Source organism: Catharus ustulatus, chromosome 1 (genome assembly GCF_009819885.2).
Source record: "Catharus ustulatus isolate bCatUst1 chromosome 1, bCatUst1.pri.v2, whole genome shotgun sequence".
Classification (NCBI taxonomy): Eukaryota; Metazoa; Chordata; class Aves; order Passeriformes; family Turdidae; genus Catharus; species Catharus ustulatus.
Genome location: NC_046221.1, coordinates 47,231,080 through 47,250,286, shown reverse-complemented (window position 1 = coordinate 47,250,286; position 19,207 = coordinate 47,231,080). Strand labels below are relative to the sequence as shown.

Here is a 19,207-nt window from a genome sequence, read left to right as displayed (position 1 = left end):
CTGTTTTATTTCTTACTTTTTAATATAATGTGATGTTGTTGTCAACTAAGCACTGTTGTCAGGCATAAGTCTTTGATTATGCCAGTTTTATTTTGGGCTGGCAAACAAGCATAGCAATTTTAATAAGATTATTAAACAACACAGTGGAGGTTAACCTGTTTCCTTGAGGAAGAAATAAATGTTAGAAATACTCGCTAAGTCTGTGTTAATGTATGAGTACATAATTATCTTTACAGAAATTGTGAAAAACAGGAGAAAAGGTATGCATGTACTAGTAGGTATAGATTTATATGAACTTAGACTGACAGATTGTTTGGGTAATCACTGTTTATGAAAATTGCATAGCTTGTCTTCCTAAATATCAGGAATTATGAGGCTAACTTATAGCTGTGGTTAAAATACAGAGTAATTACAATGTGCTATGTGAATTTTGTGAATGAGGAGTGGGTTTTTTGTTGTGGGCTTTTTTCTTGATAAAGTAAATGTCATCCTCACATGGACATTTTCATCTTGATATTTCTGTTCTGTGTGATGTGTGTATAAATACAAGACTGATACGCTTTAACATTAATCCACTTGACTTTCTTCAGATTCATAAACCATTTTAAACTCTCTTGGCAGCATGCTAAATGTTCAAAGTGGAAAGATAAGAAAATACCTAATTCTCCTAGTTTGTTTATACAAGTTGTGTTAGAAAGCAAATATTGTAAATGGGCTAGTTCATCTGCTTCTGTGCACCTAGGAAGTTTGTGCTCCTGGCTTTTGATTCTCACTGTGGCCACAGCAATTCCAGTACCTCTCTTCATGTCACTCGCACTCACGTGCACAAAGCTCATCACTTCTGTGCTTGGATGTAATTAATCATCCTGCTCATTAATAACCTTTGGCCATGAAAGAGTAATTGTCCTTTTATGAATTTGGTCTTATTAAAATAACAACTGATAAGTAAACTATCCTCTCCTTCCCTGTTGACATAGGGGCAGCAAGATCTCCATTTTACTTGGTGTTTGGCAGAGTAGCACTTTCTTCTTGTACTTGGCAGAACTTAGCCATAAAATTTGGAGGAAAGTTTGAAGTCCTAGGGATTTCTGCAATTCGCTCACTATGTTTTCTGTAAAATAGATCAATTTTTAAACAACTAAAGACAAAAATAGCTTTAGTGTGAACTTTTTTGGCTGAAAACATAATTAGTGGTGAACATTTTCTCTGAATTTTTATGGCATAATGAACGCTCTTTTTTGCAAAGCCATGAGAATAAGCTTTATTTTGAAGAGGCTGAAGCCTTCCATTCAGGGATATGCAATTCTGTGTATTTGATAGTAGAATTACTGTAGCCATTTTTGTAGAAGGTGGGTCCTTAGAGGGTGTAGTGTTATGAAGCACTTAGAGCACTGAGCAAATACTCTGGGTAGAAGTGTCTTTGGAAGAGGTTGTGTAAAGAGCTGCTTTCAAAGTGTAACATTCCAGGTGTGCTCTGACATTGAGTGGTGGATGATTGAGTGCAAATGGATTGATTCCTTGCCAAAGACTTAGGAGCACCTTCTCTGTTTTCTCAAATGCCTGCATTTGGTGGGAGTTACATTGAAACTACATAAGCATGGCATATACTTGGAGCATTACTGTTCCTGGTTCCAAGATGGCTCTTACCCTCTGGCTAGACAAGGTGTCTGAAGAGCTGGGGAGGAGAGGACTCTCCAGCAATGTCAGTGCAATGGCCGGGATAATATCGGTGTTGGTCCTCTTGCTACAGTAGAGTGGATTTGACTGGAAATCATAAAGGGGAGGCAAAACAACTGCCATTGAGGGATGGAGCAAAAATGGAGGGAGAGGCATGGCAAAGTAGAAGACTTCCAAGGGAGGAGATGAGAATGGGAGACTGTTGTTGTTGGGAAACTATGTCCTCCAGCCAAGACTAGAAGTTCCTTTCAACATCTTTTCTGGGTTTCTTCTTAATCAGTTCCTGCAAATCTACTGTAGAGCTGTTTGTTTTTGCACTTTACCCCAAAGCTGGGAATCAGTGGGTAAGGAGAAAGGAAACCTCTTCCATTTGCTAAGTTTTACAGTATGTGTAGGAAAGACCCTTCTTGTCCCTAAATCCAAAGCAGCAAAAAGGGACCCTGCCAGCTGTGCCAGGACTTTCTCTTCTCCCCTCCCATGACAGTGCCAAGTACTTCCTTCAGCTCCTGTTGTGGCAGCTCCTGTTGGCTCCTAGATGATGACTTTTTCTTCATTAAAAAGCTTGTTGCCTTTCCATATAGGGAGTATAGGTGGCACACAGGTAGACGTAGTGTGTAATTAAGCACTTCTTAAAAGCACTTAGAGTCTTCTGAATAAGCAGTGTTCCGATAAGCACAAGAGTGTGGTTTCCCAATCTATTATTTTGTGTTTGATTTATTTACTTTTTTTTACTTTTTCATTTCACTTTCTGCATTTTTCCTGCGTGATGACCATGCCATTATGCGAACAGAGGTCTGGATATCTGGCAGAACAATGAGCACTGTTTCTGACTCTCTTTCAGGTGCAAGTATGGACATAATAGCCTATGATGATTACTCCAGTCCACCGCTTCAGAGATATTGAAAGGACACCTGAATACCTCCAACCGGAAAAGTGTGTTCCACCTCCTAGCCGCGCTTCCCTGGGAACAATGTGGTTTATTCGAGATGGCTGTGGTATTGCATGTGCTGTCGTTACCTGGATGCTGGTGTTCTATGCCGACTTTGTAGTCCTTCTTGTCATGCTAGTTCCATCAAGAGATTATGTTTATAGTGTCATCAATGGCACACTGTTCAACACCTTGGCTTTCCTCGCTTTGGCTTCACATTTTCGTGCTATGCTGACAGATCCAGTAAGTATACACCTCTCTTTGTGTGTCTTGGAAAGAAACAGGCGGTGTTTTTCTTGTCTGCTAGATGTTGGGTAACTCAGTTGCTGAGTGAGTGGCAGATATAAATGACTTTTGTGTGTTAGCCTGCTGAGTGAGGCTGCTGTTGTGGTATGCTAATTTTTTGTCCCACTCAAGTTGGATGCAAAGTTGGGACCCAGCATTAGGTTCTTGGTGTGTGAGCAGCTCCTCTTTCTGCACTGGGAAGGAGAGTGTTTCTCTCTGGTGCTGTTTTCTCCCCCAGTGGCAGATCTTGTGTTTGTGGCTTGTTGTGTCTTGACAAACAGGAAAACTGGAAAAGCTGGTTTTGTTTGTCTGCCTTGGCAAATATTGCTTTAGCAGAACGGAGCAGAACGTGTGTTGTTTTGAAAAGCTGCATTACCATCTCTCATTCTACTGATTTTGTTGAGTGTATTGGACAGTGCTGAAACAAATATGGTGTGAGCATGCTAATAGCTGGCAGTTCTTAGGCAAGTTGGGAAGCATCAGGTTTGTGAGATCCCCAATAGGGCATTGTTTTGAGAGATCAGATCTGCTACTTTCTCGTCTTTCAGTTTGTGACAAAGTTTAGCACCATGCTAATTCTGAATGGCCTGTGATGGTTTATTTTGCTTACTAACCTCTGGACAGCAGCCTCAGTTCAAAACCCCATCTCCACTAGTCAGTGGAAGGAAAGACAAGCTTAGACTTCTCCTGTCTCCTTCTTCACAAATGTTGCTGTTGGGAGTGGTGGTGTACCTCTGACCCTTCCAAATGTTATTTCCCCCTTGAAACCCTTGTCAGGTGCCATTAAGACTTCGGTATAATCTTTGTTGCTTAGATTCTAGCTCTTCCAGAAACTACAGCACTGCAGAAATGGTTTGATTTGGTGTAATCTCACAATTTATGGTAAAGACTGTTGAATTGCATGCTACTACTTCTGGGCAGAAGTGTTAGCAGTAGTTTAGCCTCTGAAACTTCTGATCACTGGACTTGGGAATAGAGGGTTGCAGCAGTTTGTTAAATAGTTTGTATCCTAAGGGTGGTTGTTAATTATTGTATGTTGTGAGATTTTTATACTTAGGGACCTTCAGGTCACTGCAATTATTTTGCAGGGTTAGCAGCAACTCTTGTGAAACAAAAGCTATATTTTTATATGGGCTAGACAGGCAGTGTTGGAGAAGCAGATATGATCTGTGTTGAGAGTAATTGGGAAAATACATGTTAATTCCTAGTGTGATATGGGGTTTATGTATGTGGATGGAGACCCAGTGGGATTTTGTTCCGTTTTTTTAGTGAGGAATTCAGCTAAATAAAATGCAGGAGGGAAGATACAGAGAAGGGATGCACTAACATCTGGCAGATAATGAGTCTGGGATTAAGGAAGCTTCCAGGACATGGGGAACCAGGGGCATATGTAGGATCAGAATGAAACAGAAAACACTGCTGAGGCAAACAAGCAGAATTCTTATTATAAATAAATTAACAACTCAGTTCTTCCCAATTGATAGCTTGTATCCTGCATTTCAGGAACTGCTTCCAATGGGTCCTTACTAAAAACATTCCTGAAGATTTGAGCTTTGCTGTGTACTGAAGAAAGAGAACATGAGTTGTAGCATTTTATGGAAATTGGTTTTGGTAATTTTTAAATTAGTCAGGCCTGTTGGGAGTTTTTGTGGGAAAACCCCCCTCAAATACTGCTTAAAAAAACCTTATACTACTGCTTTAATGTGCAGTTCTCTCACTCATATGTCATTCCTGTTTATTGCTTTTAAGAGGTTGTATAGATATATTAAAAGGAGCCTGTTCCATCAGAAATCTATTGAAATATTGCATCTCTGTTTTTATTTCAATTTTAAAAAGCCTTAAATTCACAGAAGTAAGTTGTGCCTATGTATTAGCAGTGATTTCCTACGCCATGTTTCATGGCTTTTTTCTTTTGAGCAGAGGGAGTTTCTTTGGTTTGTTTTTGGTTGCCGTTTTTTTGTTTGCTTGTTTGTTTTTTGTTGTTTTTTTAACAAATTTTTGTCCCTATAAGGACTGGAAACTCATAAACTTGGGCTCCTGTAGCAGCAATATTTTACTTATTTAAAGATATAATTTAAAGTGGAAATTGCACTCAGCTAAGAATGTTTTACCTGGTCTTATTCAGATGTGACAATTCTTAAACTCTAATTTAAATAAGAAATACACAAAGGAAGCATAACTATATGAGTTGTTTACCAACAACTCTTAGTGTGCAAAATACTTCAGAAGAAGCTGCTTCTCTGGCATAAAACATCTACAGTTTTCAGTTTGTGATAGAAAACACTGACATAGAAAATTTGACAAGAGGGATGAGGATTCTTAGTGTTTTAAGGTTACTGTAGGACTACAATAGACTAATTGCTTAAATGAAGGTTTATCGATGTTTTAAAATAAACAACAAAAGCCCCACCAAAATTATGTGTAAGTATGTGCTTCCATATTTTAAGACCACATTTAAATTTATTTTCTGAGTCTTCTTGCTCTTCTTGAAACTCTATTGATCTTAAGGAAGTTTTTTTTTTCTTTTTTTTTTCCTTCCCCTCCCATAGTTTTAAGTCATCCTGCTGTTCTTAGCAACCATAATGTCCACAAGTTAATCTCCTGGTTTGGATTTTTTTTTCTTTTTTTTTCCCCTGCAGGGTGCTGTACCCAAAGGTAATGCCACAAAAGAGTTCATCGAAAGTTTACAGCTAAAGCCAGGACAGGTGGTTTACAAGTGCCCAAAGTGTTGTAGCATCAAACCCGACAGAGCACATCACTGCAGGTAAAGTCTTTTCTGAGGATGGCTATTTCATCAGGACCTCAAGAATTATTCACCAGTGTGCCTTGTTATTGGAGTCTGAGACTGGAGTGGTCAGTTATGGGATTGGCATATAAATTCTGTTGCCAATCACAGACACATTTAAGCTTCTCAGAAGAAATCTCATATATTTTCTGAAAAATTTTCATATATAGGAGGCTGGGACTACTTCATGCAAAGTGAGAAACACTTAAAATTTTTGAGTGCTGCCTTAGTTCCAGACTTGTAATTGACATTCCATAAATTTTCATGTAAATGTCACTTGAAAAGAGACATTATATGCCAAAATGTGTAGAAATCCATAAAACATCTCCCAAAGGGTGTCTTTTCCATTTTTGTTTTTATTTACAAACCCATTTGTCTAACTATGTTTTCTATTTAGAAGTGATATTTAAGTTAAAACTGAAGAGCAGGTAGCTGGTAGCTGTATTTTTAAGAGTTCAGACTTCCACATTTTTATTGAGTACTGTGACTTTGTTTTGTGCTATGTGATAGATCAGTATGCCTACTGATCTGTCATGTCCTTTCTTTTTCTGGTAGGATAAACTCCCCCGAAGAGAGTAACTGGTAGTGAGCTTTTTAGTACTAAAGGCAGTGAGCAAAAAAATAACTACTTCCTAAAATTCTCTTCTGCTTTTAAAGCAAGTGAACCTGCTTTCCAGTAAGTAGTTACTAAGTTTACACTGGTGTCACTTCCTTACCTACTCAAAAACCAATACATACAGAGAGAGCCTGGGCTGGTGCTGATTCATGCAGTGGTCTTCTGGGGAGGGAAATACATGGTAATGAGTTGAGTGAATTTGTCCTGCTGTTTTCTTTTTTTTTCATATTTGTTTTGAGATCTTCAGTTTGCAAATGTTTTTCTTTTCTGTTGGTTTTTTTTGGTTTTTTTTGGTTTTTTTTTAATTTTAATGAAAATCAGGAGTCAGTTATTCAGCAGGAGCAATGTGATCATGCCTATCACTTATTAATGCTACTGTAAAATCCCCTCTGACAGCTTTTCAATTATGAATGAAACTTCACATCTAAATGCTGTCTTGGTGGTGACTTGCAGTGTAGGTAATGAAAAAGACTCTGGCTAAACACAAAAGCTTGTCAACATGGCCCTTTTTTCTGTCCTTTTAGATAAGTTTTCAGACATTAAGATCTGGGAAGATGATCACTGAGCATGGATGCTGTTGAGAATCTTCAGTCAAGCTTTTTTTTGTGGCGTAGGGAGATTTATTAGACTTTAAGGCACCAAGGTTGAGCATATGCTTCAGCAGGAGATACTGCTAGCTGCATGCCAGAGGGACCAGGGTGTTTTTGATGAATGTGCTATTTAGTGAGTCCCCTGTGCCCAGTAAACTAGTCCTGCCAGCATTTGGAAGCTGCGTGGTTGAATGGGTAAAAGTGTATGAGTGTGGGCAATTCCTGCTCCCTGTAGTGTTTAGTTGTGGTTTCTGTGTTTCCTTTTCCACCAGCTAGCTTCCTGTTCTGCCTATCTTCCAGCTGGTTTTGGTACATGTACATGGAATAAAACTCCCCTCCCAGCTTCCTCTCCTGTGGCTTGGCTGCTTCAAGTTGTCCCTCTGGGGAAGTAGGAGCAGTTGGAGGGTTGCTTGGGTACTCACCTTTCCTGGAGCCCAAGGGAAGTGTGTGCACACATGGAGGCATCCTCCTCCTTCATCACCTACCTCGCCTTACCCCTTCTGTTTTTTTAATTGCAATGAGGGATACTTATCTTAAAAGGTACATTATATGGTGGATAAATTGCTTTTACTGTGCAGGCTGATTTTAGACCCCATGTAGCTCCAACTAATTTTAAACTGCTTGTTCTGGCAAAATGAGGTTTTTCTCGCTTCCCACTGCGTGTGGGGCTGTCAGGTAGGACACCTATGTTTTACTGAGGAGAAGGTGCTCTGGATTGGCCCCATGCTGGAAGGCTGGGGCCTGCCTCCTAAACTTTCATTTAGGATCAGGTCTATAGCAATTCATTTGTTTTTCAGGCATAGCACATATCCTTGGGGATTATCCCCTCCCACCAATTAAAGTGAGTGAAAGGCTGTTCTGACAGAGAGATTTTCTATTTATTCATACATGCTGATAAAAACATGTTTATGTTTTTGTTTGAGTTTCCCTTAAGTGTTTGGGTGTTGAAGTTTATTATTTATATAAAGGTCAAAATGCTTTTTGTTATAAGAAGAAAAATAAAATTAGTCCTTTCTGTTTCATTGATGCCAGAATTGTTCTGGAATGGCTGTTTCCTTTCTGGGTCTGTTGTTTGTTTGCTTTGGGGTTTTGCGTTTTTTCATATTTGATTTCTGTGCTTGTCCGTACAATGTGGTATCAGGAGACTGAATGCTTTTCGTCTCCTATCATATGAGAAGGCATCAGAGAAAAAGACTTCCTTTATTATGTTAGTTGAAGCAGTTACTGACTAAGCAAGAGAATGATGTTTAGACAAAGTAATAATGTTATAATTATTTGACTCCCAGCCACAATTTGCGTGCTGGCAAGAATTTGAATTTTGATTTTATTAGTCTGGTTTTGTGAAGTGCTTTAACATCTAATTTCACCTTGAATGTATATTGTGGTACCATCTTCCTGACTGACTGCCACAGCTATTTTCTGCTAGTATGTGGCTTACCTTGATGTCAAGAATCTTTTTTAATGCCGTATTTAATTTTCTTTTTTTGCAAGTTCCTGCTGCCAGCAAATGTTGGCAAATAAACCTTAGTCTGTTGTTAGCAGCTCTGAAAAGTATCTTTTATATGTTTGTGATTTATGTTTGGTTTTAATCTGTTGACGTTTTTACAGGCCAAATAGATTAAAACTAAACAAAATCACAGATTTTTTCCATCTACCTGAATGTATTGTTCAAACCATATTTTGGAAAGAACCACTGATGTGTGGCATTAATTTTAGCAGTGGTGGTTTGGTATTGTATGGTTCATTTTGAACAGGGTTAGTCAAGTAAGCAAACCACAAATATAAATATGGTGTCAAGTAAATTATTTTATTTTCAGATTTCACCTCTGATTCTATTCCTGAATTTCTTTGTCCCCCACACCCCTGTAAAATCTTGTGTTTCTGAAATGAAAAGTGCTGTTAATAAAGACCTATGTTCTTTCAGCGTTTGCAAGAGGTGCATTCGGAAAATGGACCATCACTGCCCGTGGGTCAATAACTGTGTAGGAGAGAATAACCAGAAGTACTTTGTACTGTTTACAGTAAGTATTTTACAGGTGATGCTTGAGGTTGTCCAGTGGGAAGTGGTGAAATGCAGTGCATAGTCTGTGAAGCCGTTCCCAGGGCTGATGTTCTCTTCCTTCATGTTTTGGAAGAACTTTATGGGGACCTGCTGCAGGCTTCTGTTCTGCCAATTAGGGAACACCTCCGCCCCCTCTCTCCCCGCCGCCCCCCCATCCATCCATAGCAATGGGAAAGGGCATCACAGGAAGCATTTGTCAAGGATTTTTGAGGTTTGTATTGATGTTTGTTTGGCACCTATTTTGTAATGCCTGTAATCTATTGTAGTGCTTGATCTTTGAGGGAGGGGTCATCTTTTACATCAAACAGTGGCTAATGGAGTCCCAGGCCATATGTAGGGTTCCTAAACATTGTAGTTGTACAAGTATCTGTGTGGGATCATGTAATAAGAGCTGATGCCACATCTCAGAGAAGGAGTGGGAAGTCTGCATCCCCTTGGATAAGAATTATCCACCTTTTAATTTCAAGTGGTTTATTTTTGTGCTGGAAAACCAAGGAAGTGCTTGACTTTTTGTACTATATCTGTAGCACCATGAGTAAGAAAACAGGAGTATAAACTTGAACAGTGTATATTTCTGGAAGGTTTGAAATGTGTTTCATCAAAGTGTACTGCAAATATCCCGTGGGAGTAGTGTGAATATTACAAGACTGAGTTTCAGTGATGCTCTGTTTTATTAATAAATCTTTTGAGACATCTGTAGGTTTGAGAAAGTATGTTCCCATGTTGCCAAGCAGAAAGGAGGAGATTTTCAGTTATATGACAGGCTTTGTGTTCTATAGTGTGGTTTGCAAGGATGTGGATTACAGAATAAAATTGATCCCATTTCTTTCCTATGAGCAAGCAGGTTTATTTTTTTTTACCTTGAGAAGTGAGCTAGGTGTTCCAGTCCTCTCAAAAGGATTTCAGTTTCTATTAAAACTTGATATCCACTTTCAGGCAGACTGTATTTAAGACTTAATTTAGTTGAGAGAAACAAAATAAGTGTTGCTGGTTTTGTTCTTGGATATTCTTTTTGACACATGAGGAAGTGAAAGAACACCAGCATGCTCAACTTACAAGGAAAACCAGAATGCTTGCCTATTGCCTTTTTCTGTTTCCAGAGGTGTTTCTTGTTATGAAGTCTCTCTCACTTCTACTGTCTACCTATCTTAGTCAGAGTTTGTAGGTTCAGAGGAGTAACTTTTTTAGCCCTGTCTTAGTAAATTGTAATCTATGTGTAACATTGCACATCACTTTTGTTCTAACTTTTTGTTACATGCAGTTTTTATTACAAAGCTAAGACCTCATTTAAACCAAAAATTATTAAGTATGAAGTATTAAAGCCCGAGAGAAACTTTCCATGCCAGTGTCTGCCTCAGGAGAAAGTACTTCTTAAAAAAATACCATTTTTCTGAACCTCATAATGGAAAACTGGTAAAGTGTGTTTTCTGGTTAAAACAAATTAACCGTTGTTTCTCTGGGAAACTAGTGCTGTCAAGAGCAAGATGTAAGCTTTGACAACAGGATACCTTGATCAGTTTTAGTGTTCCCTGAAAGCTGTGTAGTGCTCAGCTGAGGTAAAGACAGTAAGCTGTGTGGGAGGCCACTCTGGGACACAGAAGGCTGGGTTTTGAATCCAGCTGGCATTGAATTCAGCAGTCTGTCTTGTGTTCACTCAGAACTGTTCGTAAGGAGAGAATGAATCTATGTAGTTGTGGCATTTGCCAGCTTCACAGTGCTTTTTCAGGGGAGATGAGAGTTCTTGATGGTTTTTGGAATTGTTTTGAAGTTGTTCGGTTTTATTTTGAAATCTTAGCATTATGCTTTTAAATCAGTGTTGGGAAGATTTAGCATTTTGGTCTTTGAACTCACTTGGTACCTGTATTACATGCTTTATTTTTCAGATGTATATAGCACTGATTTCCCTGCATGCTCTAATCATGGTGGGATTTCACTTCTTGTACTGCTTTGAAGAAGACTGGACAAGTGAGTAAAAACAAAATATCATATTAACATAACAGATTATTCTTTTAATAAGAACTTAAAATGCAGTTTGTTTGTTTCAGAAGAATGCAGTCAAGGTTCTGCTATGCTCTCTGGGGTCTTTTTGTCTTTTTAATGATCAGTCCCAGAACTTGGCCTGCTTCCTTGACTTGCTGGAATCTCTGTCGTGAAAAGTCTTGTTTTAACTTATATCTGATAGTGCCTAGGAAAAACCTGATATGTAAAGACACCTATGGAGTATGTGTGCAATAAGCTACTGTTGACATGAACACAACACTAATCTCCTAAATGCCAGGAAAAGATAAAAAGAATGTCCATGCTTTTTTTTAAAGGGTAATGTGAATCATTCTTGCAAGACTGCCAGGAAAACATGCTAGCTCAGATCCAAAAATCCACCCTCACGAGAACAAACAATTCTACTCCTCATAAAAAAACCCCAACAAACCAAAACCAGAGCCCAAGCAGCTCAAAAAGCGAAACCAAAAACCTCAGCATTCACTCTGAAGTAGTCAGGGAGTACATTTGCACAAAGTCAGTTATGTTCCTAAAACCACAAATGGATATAGGAAATCCTCCATGTAATGCTGATGAACAGCAAGGTGTCAAAGAATGTGTATGCACATGTATGTTCTGCTTGCAAGTTTTTTTTTGAAAAGGAGGAGGGTTTTTTCCTTGGAATTTCAATAGTGTTATTCAGTATAATGACTGGTTTTAGTTCACAGTATTGCAGAGAATACACATATGAATTGATTTTGACAATGTTGTTCTGCACTTCAAAACTTTATAAAACATCTCTCAGCTGTCACTAATAATATCTGCATTGACTGCAGTGGCCAGGGCCATAAGGAAAGGATACATCAAAAAGTAGTTTCCCTTATCTCCTTTCTCAGAACCTGTTCCTATGGGGAAGGCACTTTCCTGTCCCAGGTTTAGGTGGCAAAACAGAGCTGTTAGGAGGGATGGATATGTTGTTCCAGCTGCCTTGTGTTTGTGCAGATTGTGATAGTCCCCGATTATGGTGTATCTGTTTAAGCCTAAGATCTCATTAGAAAAATACAGGCTTTTGGTGACAGTCTTAGATTTTGGAAAAATCCGAAGACATTCTGGCGTTTACAGCACTCAACTGACTTTAACCCTATAACATTACTTTCTTCTGCTCCTCCTTTCTAATTACCTTCTTGGGGTTTATTTTTTTTCCCAGCTCTGGCTTGAGTTTGCACTACTGAGTATGAGGAAAAGTAGGAACTTGGTTTAATCTGACTTTCTTTAAGTTATGACTCAGAACAGTTATGAAAGGAAGCACACCCTGGTTTTATGTAGGTGCTACATATGCTCGTGTCCTGATTGCCAGCTTGAGATTTGTAATGGACTTACCACTGTGGAAAATCTATTAAGTCTAAGGTTGAAGAGAAAACCTCCAGGTGAAATGGAGGAAAATGGCATCCTAGTCAATGTGCTGGAAAAGAAAGTTGCAATCTTCCACTTTTCTGAAGTGTAAAAGAAAGTTGCAGTCTTGAAGTGTTGCAGGGGTTTTGGTGGGTTTTTTTGCCTTTTTTTTGAAATTTGAGGGAACGATCATTTTGTGGTTGAATGTCAGAGCTTCCCTGTGGATTTTTCTGGGAATGTTTTTTATATAATTTATTTGATAGTTTGGGTATGGGAAACTCGTGGCTTAGGAGGGATTTTGCAGTTGGTGCATTACTTTCTTTCTGTCTACCATTCCAACTCCATTGTTTTGTCTTCACAGAATGTAGTTCCTTCTCTCCACCAACTACAGTGATTCTACTCATCCTCTTGTGTTTTGAGGCTCTCCTATTTCTCATCTTCACCTCAGTTATGTTTGGGACCCAAGTACACTCCATCTGCACTGATGAAACGGTGAGTGTCTCACACTCTCTCCTTTACCGTGTCTCACCATTTGTAGAAACACTGATGGGCTACAGGGTTTTACCTCATGGCACAGGGAGTCCCATGTACCCTTTGAGGAGAGATCCAGTGTAATAAAGCACAGTGCTGGATGGTGCTCTCTGAGGGTTCCTGTGGGAAGTAAGGTACCCTATGTATTGGCTGGGGTGCTGTGTTTACAGTACCTCCCATAAGGTAGGCGTGGGTAGTTAGGGTTACTCTGTAGAGAGTATTTGTCTCTGTGAATTGGAGAACCTTTTTCCTTTAATGAAGTGCTTTTACATTGGTGTTGTCTGAAATTCAGCTGTGTGTCCTGGTCGTCACTATTCACAGCTGGAAATCCAAGATGAGTAGTTGGGGGAGGAATACACAAACACACAGACTTCTTTTAGCCTAGAAGATTTTCCAGCTTTAGGTATCTGTTCAACAGTTCAAAAACTCCTGCCAGAGGGAAAAAGAAAAGGGAGCAGAGTAGGCTCATGGAAGCCTGCTGGATACAATCTGCTGCAAATCCACCAAGCCATCCCTAATTTGAAGATGACATAGTAGAGATTATATAGTAATATTACAGTCCGAAATCCATGTATTTGCCTACTTCTGTAAATATGGAGCTGGTGACTCCTGGGAGTGTTCCCACACTTGTGAATACTTCCACTCTTCACCAAGCATGCTCAGGTAATTGAATTAACCAGAGTGGCTGGAGAGAAGTGATAGTCTTAAAAGAGTTCTTACTCTTAACTCTTCTTTCCCCCCTGCCTCCATTAGGTTTCTTTCCCCTTGTTTGCCCATGGCCACTTGAAGCTAGAGTAGGTGTTTCTGCTGCTGTCAGAGAGCTGTGACTGGCATTGTGTACTGTAGAGGCCCATTGTTCTGAGCCTTTTTTTGCAGTGCTTTCTTTATTGCTTGGCTTCTGCAAGAGGCTGATGTTCCACCTGTCTGTGTTGAGAGGAAGACTTCACTGTGATTTCTGATGGGGAGAGCCCCAGGAAGAAGTACAGTGTGGTACAGATCTGCTGAGCTTGTGTTCATCAGTAAATGTGTAAATTAGCAATGCTGTCTGTGAAATCATCATTTGAATTTCTCTGTCTTTGGAACCTCTCAAGAATTTTTAGAAACCACTTCCTACAGCTGGGCACACAAATAAGTCCCCAGATTTTCCATTCCAGTCTAATTCTGGGGACTTGCAGATGTTAAAGGAACAATGCCACATTCTAAAATAAAGGAATGAAATATGGTCTCCCCATGTTGGGTTGTGGTTTTTATTTTCAGGTGTTTTTTTAATATGTGCCAGTAAGGATTCTGCTCTGTCTCGTTGGTTTGCTAGCATTGAGCTAGATGTATGCAAGCAATCTGTTTTGAGCAGAGGAGTATTTCCAGGTGAAGTGCTTCTTGGTGTGCTCTCTGTCAGTGTTCTAATTCACATTTTAGAAACAGGGCTGTGTGTTTCCTTTTTTTCGCCTTTCTGTTCCAGTCACTGGGAGACTTCATTCCTTGAGTATGCTGCCCTGCCAAGATGGTTCTTTTCTGCCTGAAGGGACCCAGATCCCGGTATTTTGCTGTTGTCTCTGGAGGTCACATTTACCAGGGATCAGCACAGCTCCTGCAGCTGGCCCATGTGTTCATCAGACCTCCAAGCATCAGTAATTTGAGGCACACAGATGTATTGCAGTGCATTACTGTATAGCATGGGAGACATGTAGGTCAGGAGAAACCTTACCTTGCAAAAGATGTAGAGTCAAGGAACTGGGTGATCTGCCAGCTGCTGCTGCTGCCAATGGGCGAGTGATGCTCTCCCTTGATTGCTCTTACTCACTGTGCTTCTGTGGCAACCAGGCTTAAATGGCTTTCTTGAAACACCAAATTCACTTCCTGGGCTTCAGTATGGATTTTTATTTTCTTTTTAATGTTTAACTAGTGAATGTTTCAGCTGATTGCTTGATGGCTTATTTTTATTCTGCCTCTAACCTTTACTGAACAATGCCAATGATTCCTTCAAATTGCTGTCTTATTTAACCCTCTCTCCCTACTGGAAGCCATGCATGTTTTAGCAGTGATTCTAATGACACATGAAGAGGCACCAGGTAGACTCAACTACACTGTAAATTGAGCCATGGGCACTTTCCTGAACTTGCTTGGTGAATCTGGGAGCATCATTACAGAGATTACCTTTGGGTTTGTGGGGTTTTTTTTGTTTTTGTATTGGTGTGTTTTTTTTTTTTTTTTTGGTCTGCAAACTTGTAATGGTTTCTTCTAAAACTTCCATCTGGTTTGCACCTAATGCATTCAGCCATTAAAGCACATACTTTTTGTTTGGTTTTCAGTGGTGGGATTTTTTTAGTTGACATCAGAGGCAGTTGGATGCCAGGTCTTAAAATGGTTCTGAAGTATGTAAGAAAATGAAAGAAATTTTATTTCCAAGGAACAATCTCTAGCTTTAGCATTTTTAATATGAAACAGTGAAAAGAAAAGGAAAGGCAGTGCAGATGCATTTTTATTTTCTTACTCTGTCCTTTGGATACAGGGTAACTGAGAGTAGACCATTCCCTCAATCCAGAACTACAAAACCTGAGTATTTGACTGAAAATGTGATATTTCTGTTTTCAGGGAATAGAACAGTTGAAAAAGGAAGAGAGAAGATGGGCTAAAAAAACAAAATGGATGAACATGAAAGCAGTATTTGGCCATCCGTTCTCTATAGCATGGCTTAGCCCATTCGCAACACCAGACCAAGGAAAAGCAGACCCGTACCAATATGTGGTCTGAGGAATTCCTGACCAGCATTTCCACTAAAATAGAAACATACTACAGCACTACTGTTAAAAATTTTCCATGAATGTTTAAAACAAAAAGCAAAATGAACTTTTTTATGTCTATTAAATGGCTGATAATTGCAGAGGAAAAAAAAGCCCTGTATGCCACCATTTTAGATAATTCTGTATCTGGCTGAAACTGCTACTGCTTCTTTTTTTTTTTGCTTTTTTTTTTTTTTTTCTCTTTCTTTGTTATCACCTTAACTTTACTGGCATTTGTTTCTCTCTGCTTTCTGTATGGCATAACTAATGTGAAGGGGATCCTCTCTTCTTTGTTATGACCCACCTCTTCTGAGTAAATTCTCATGCTGTCTCCTGACTGTGATGAGCTCTGTGGATGACATGTGAGTGCCAACAGCCCACCACAGACACCTTTGGACTTCCTGAAGGAGCACATTGCTTTTTCATAAGTGAATTTGAACAGGGAAGGAGATACTTCACATACCAAAAGGTGCAAGACAAGAAGGCAACTCAGCAAGTGAGCCAGTTGAACTGGTGATCACAAACATTTAAAGTATTTAAACGTTGCCAACACCACTTCCCACTCCACCCTCCTTTTTCCTTCCAGCCACAGAACTGATTCCATCTTTCTGGCATTATTTTATCTGTTCCCTCCCTTGTGTGCAGGAAATTGTTGCCCTTTAGGATATCTGTGGCAGATTTAGAAGACTCTTTGGATTATTACATGCCTTACACTTCCAGGAAAGAAAGAAAGCTAATTTTCAAGTGTTTAGAATAGCAGAATCATGTTTTTTGGTGTGTGTTTGTCTTGGTAAATGACTTGTTAGAGTAATGCCTGCTAAACAGTGTTAATGTGAAAAACTGACATGAATGCCCAGATTAGTATAAAGACTAATATTGATGGGATGTGTAAGTGTTCCAGGGTGATTGATTCTATATTGTTAACATTGCCCTGGTTTAGAGCTTTGTAAATCTTTTCTTCTGTTTATGCACACATCTGTATGTGTGTAAGCACATGCACATATATGTGTAAGGGTTTGAAATTAGGAAATTTTTATGGTAAGGAGTATGCATGCTGTTATGAACTGTGTGGTGATGAAAAGTGGGAGGGACAGAAGGCATTCCTAAAACGAGTAGAGCTAAACCATTCATAATTCCAACTGTTAATGTTAATTACAACATCTTGTGTTCAGGCAGGAATTTGATTATATTTTTGATTCACAGCTCCCATGGGCTCATCAAATGAATTGCAGACAAAGGAAATACATCAGCTGCATCTGTGGATTCCAAGGAATCTTTTCTTTCCTTGGTTTAAAATACTTTTTTTTTAAACTGACCTGTTTAGACTGCTTCAAAGCCACGGGGGAAGGGAGGGAAATCAGGAAAGGAGAAATTTAATGGATGTCTCATTTTGGACGTAATGTGAATGCTGCATCTTTTCAACCTGTCAATGCTTCCATATGGAAAACCAATGCAATAAAACTTTTCCAAAAACTTGTTTGCTGTTCTTTCTTTCTTTGCTCCAAATCTTGGGGAAAATCTGTAATGGTTTTCTGAACTTCTGCTTCTGTATGCAAGCAGGCAGAAGCATCTAAAAGTTAAATAACTTAAGTGTTCAACTTGTAAGTTGAAAAGTGAGTTAATTGGTAATGTACTTATCTGTTAATCAGTGGTTTAATTCAGCATCTGGGAGAGGCTGTAACTCTGGTTTTACTATGTGATGGCGTTTCTCAGAGAACGCTCCTAGCCTAATAGTTAAGCTGGATCTCAGACCATGGTCAATTCAGCCATGAGACACATACAGGTGATAATTTGAACTGGCAGGGAATCTGGCCCTAAAGCTGCCTTCATGCAAAATTTAGATATATTGAGGGGAGAGGCTTTAGTCACCTAGGCAATTAACTAATGAATGCATCTCTTTATAGTTCGCTGCTTCAAAAATTGTTTTGATTACAAATTCTACATTCCAGTTTGGGTTTATTTTAATTACCCTTTTAACTATGTGTTCTGGAGGAAGATTAATTACATTGTTCTGGCCTTTTGACCATTGTGGAAAAATGTGTAACTACTGAGTTTTTCTTGTTTCAAACCAAATACAAATTGTTAAACAGCATTATATAGTGCTAATATTTTCAGTCAAATTGTGTTTTGTTTTTTTCAACGAGGCACCATCACAGAAATGCTACCAGTACCTGTTGTGTGTGTGGTGATAACCACACACAAGATTTCCTTGTGCTGTAAGACTTTGTTTGAAGTAATTTGAATGGTACTAAAAGAAAGTCAGTATTAATATGAGAAAGGCAGACTTAGTGGCTTGCTGATGGGAAGTGTTTTCTTGATCAGGACTACCGGATTGCAGATGATTAGTGTGGCCAAGAGAAATTGAAGGACAAACTCAATCAGAGCACTTCTGTTTCAGAAAACTAAGTGGTGCTCCATGCAGATATGTATGCAAGGAACTGCTGTAAGAGGAGTTCTGCTTTAATCGTGATTTCCAATGTCAGTGCTTCCTGTGTTTTCTCGAGAAACTTAACCATCAATTTGTCTCAATGCTTGTCTTTTTGGTTTGCTCTTTCCCTTCATATCTTAAAAGTGCATTGAAAGAAATTAATGCATTTCTTCTAACATTCAAGAGCTGTCCTGCAGATTGCTTCTAGGTCAGACCATGCAGCCCACCATCCTCCTCTGGCACTGGGCAGGAGCAGATAACCAAGGGCAGTAGTTGAAGAAACAGGGTATTATCCTACAGCATCACAGTGGTCACCTTGACTAACTCTCCCCATGTTTGCAATGTCGTGTCCCTCACTTAAAGAGGAATATCCAATATTTTGTATTTCTCAGTGTATGTATTTTTAGTATTGGTTCAAAATTATGTAATTTGAAGTACAGAAAGATGATATTTTCTAAGCACTTTTTTAAAATTAAGTGGGTTTTGTTTTTTTTTTTTTTAATTAAGTGCATGATGGGAAAGAGAAACAGGCGTTGGTCTAATTCAGTGCACAAAATTCCCACCTAAATAATGGTGAGAGATTTATGTAAGTATATTTCTTTCTAAAAAGTTTTGTTAAACAGTAATAGAATGTCTTCAACAGCTGTGCATTCCTTCTATCGCCCTTAGATTCTTTTTAAGGCGTAACCTCATGCCCTACTGACCATGTGGCCGTGGCCAAAATTAGATCAAAATACAGTTACAAAACTTCTCTTTATTTTGAGTACATGCTGTGAAGAGATTAATGAGGTCAGGTTGGGAGAGAGAAAAGTACTCCTCTGGCTGTTCTGATGAACTGCTCCCTAATTGGCATTAACACAACCTTGGCCTGACCTTGCTTATTGCCTTGGTTAGCAGATGCTGGTAGGAGCAGGTGAGCAATGTTTTTTGGGGGAAGGGCATGAGGGGTTGCTGCCCAGAAGTGTTCCATATTTGTACTCCCAGTCTAGATGGCAGCAGGGATTGAAATGGATTACACAAATGACTGAGGCCAGGGGTTGTGCTTTCAGGGAAGGGTTTAAATGCCTGATGTCTGTCTCTTCTCCTGCTCTGTGCTGCTTGTTTTCTTTCTCTCTAGATGCTCACACAGTTACTAACACACAGGAAACCTCTACAG

The 19,207-nt window shown here is 39.2% G+C and overlaps 1 protein-coding gene across 3 annotated transcripts in view; it reads left to right on the top strand.

Moving 5' to 3' along the window:
* Nucleotides 1–19,207, top strand: part of ZDHHC3 (zinc finger DHHC-type palmitoyltransferase 3) — a 34,415-nt gene that overhangs the window by 9,573 nt on the left and 5,635 nt on the right. For 2 of the 3 annotated variants that reach the window (XM_033060575.1, XM_033060586.2), the window contains exons 2-6: nucleotides 2,519–2,848; nucleotides 5,530–5,654; nucleotides 8,806–8,902; nucleotides 10,827–10,908; nucleotides 12,674–12,804. In XM_033060575.1, the coding sequence (XP_032916466.1) occupies nucleotides 2,543–2,848; nucleotides 5,530–5,654; nucleotides 8,806–8,902; nucleotides 10,827–10,908; nucleotides 12,674–12,804 (741 nt within the window). In that variant the 5' untranslated portion in view covers nucleotides 2,519–2,542. Of the gene's footprint in view, nucleotides 1–2,518; nucleotides 2,849–5,529; nucleotides 5,655–8,805; nucleotides 8,903–10,826; nucleotides 10,909–12,673; nucleotides 12,805–15,435; nucleotides 17,101–19,207 lie in introns of those variants that run through there. The other variant, XM_033060596.1, reaches the window with a different exon arrangement.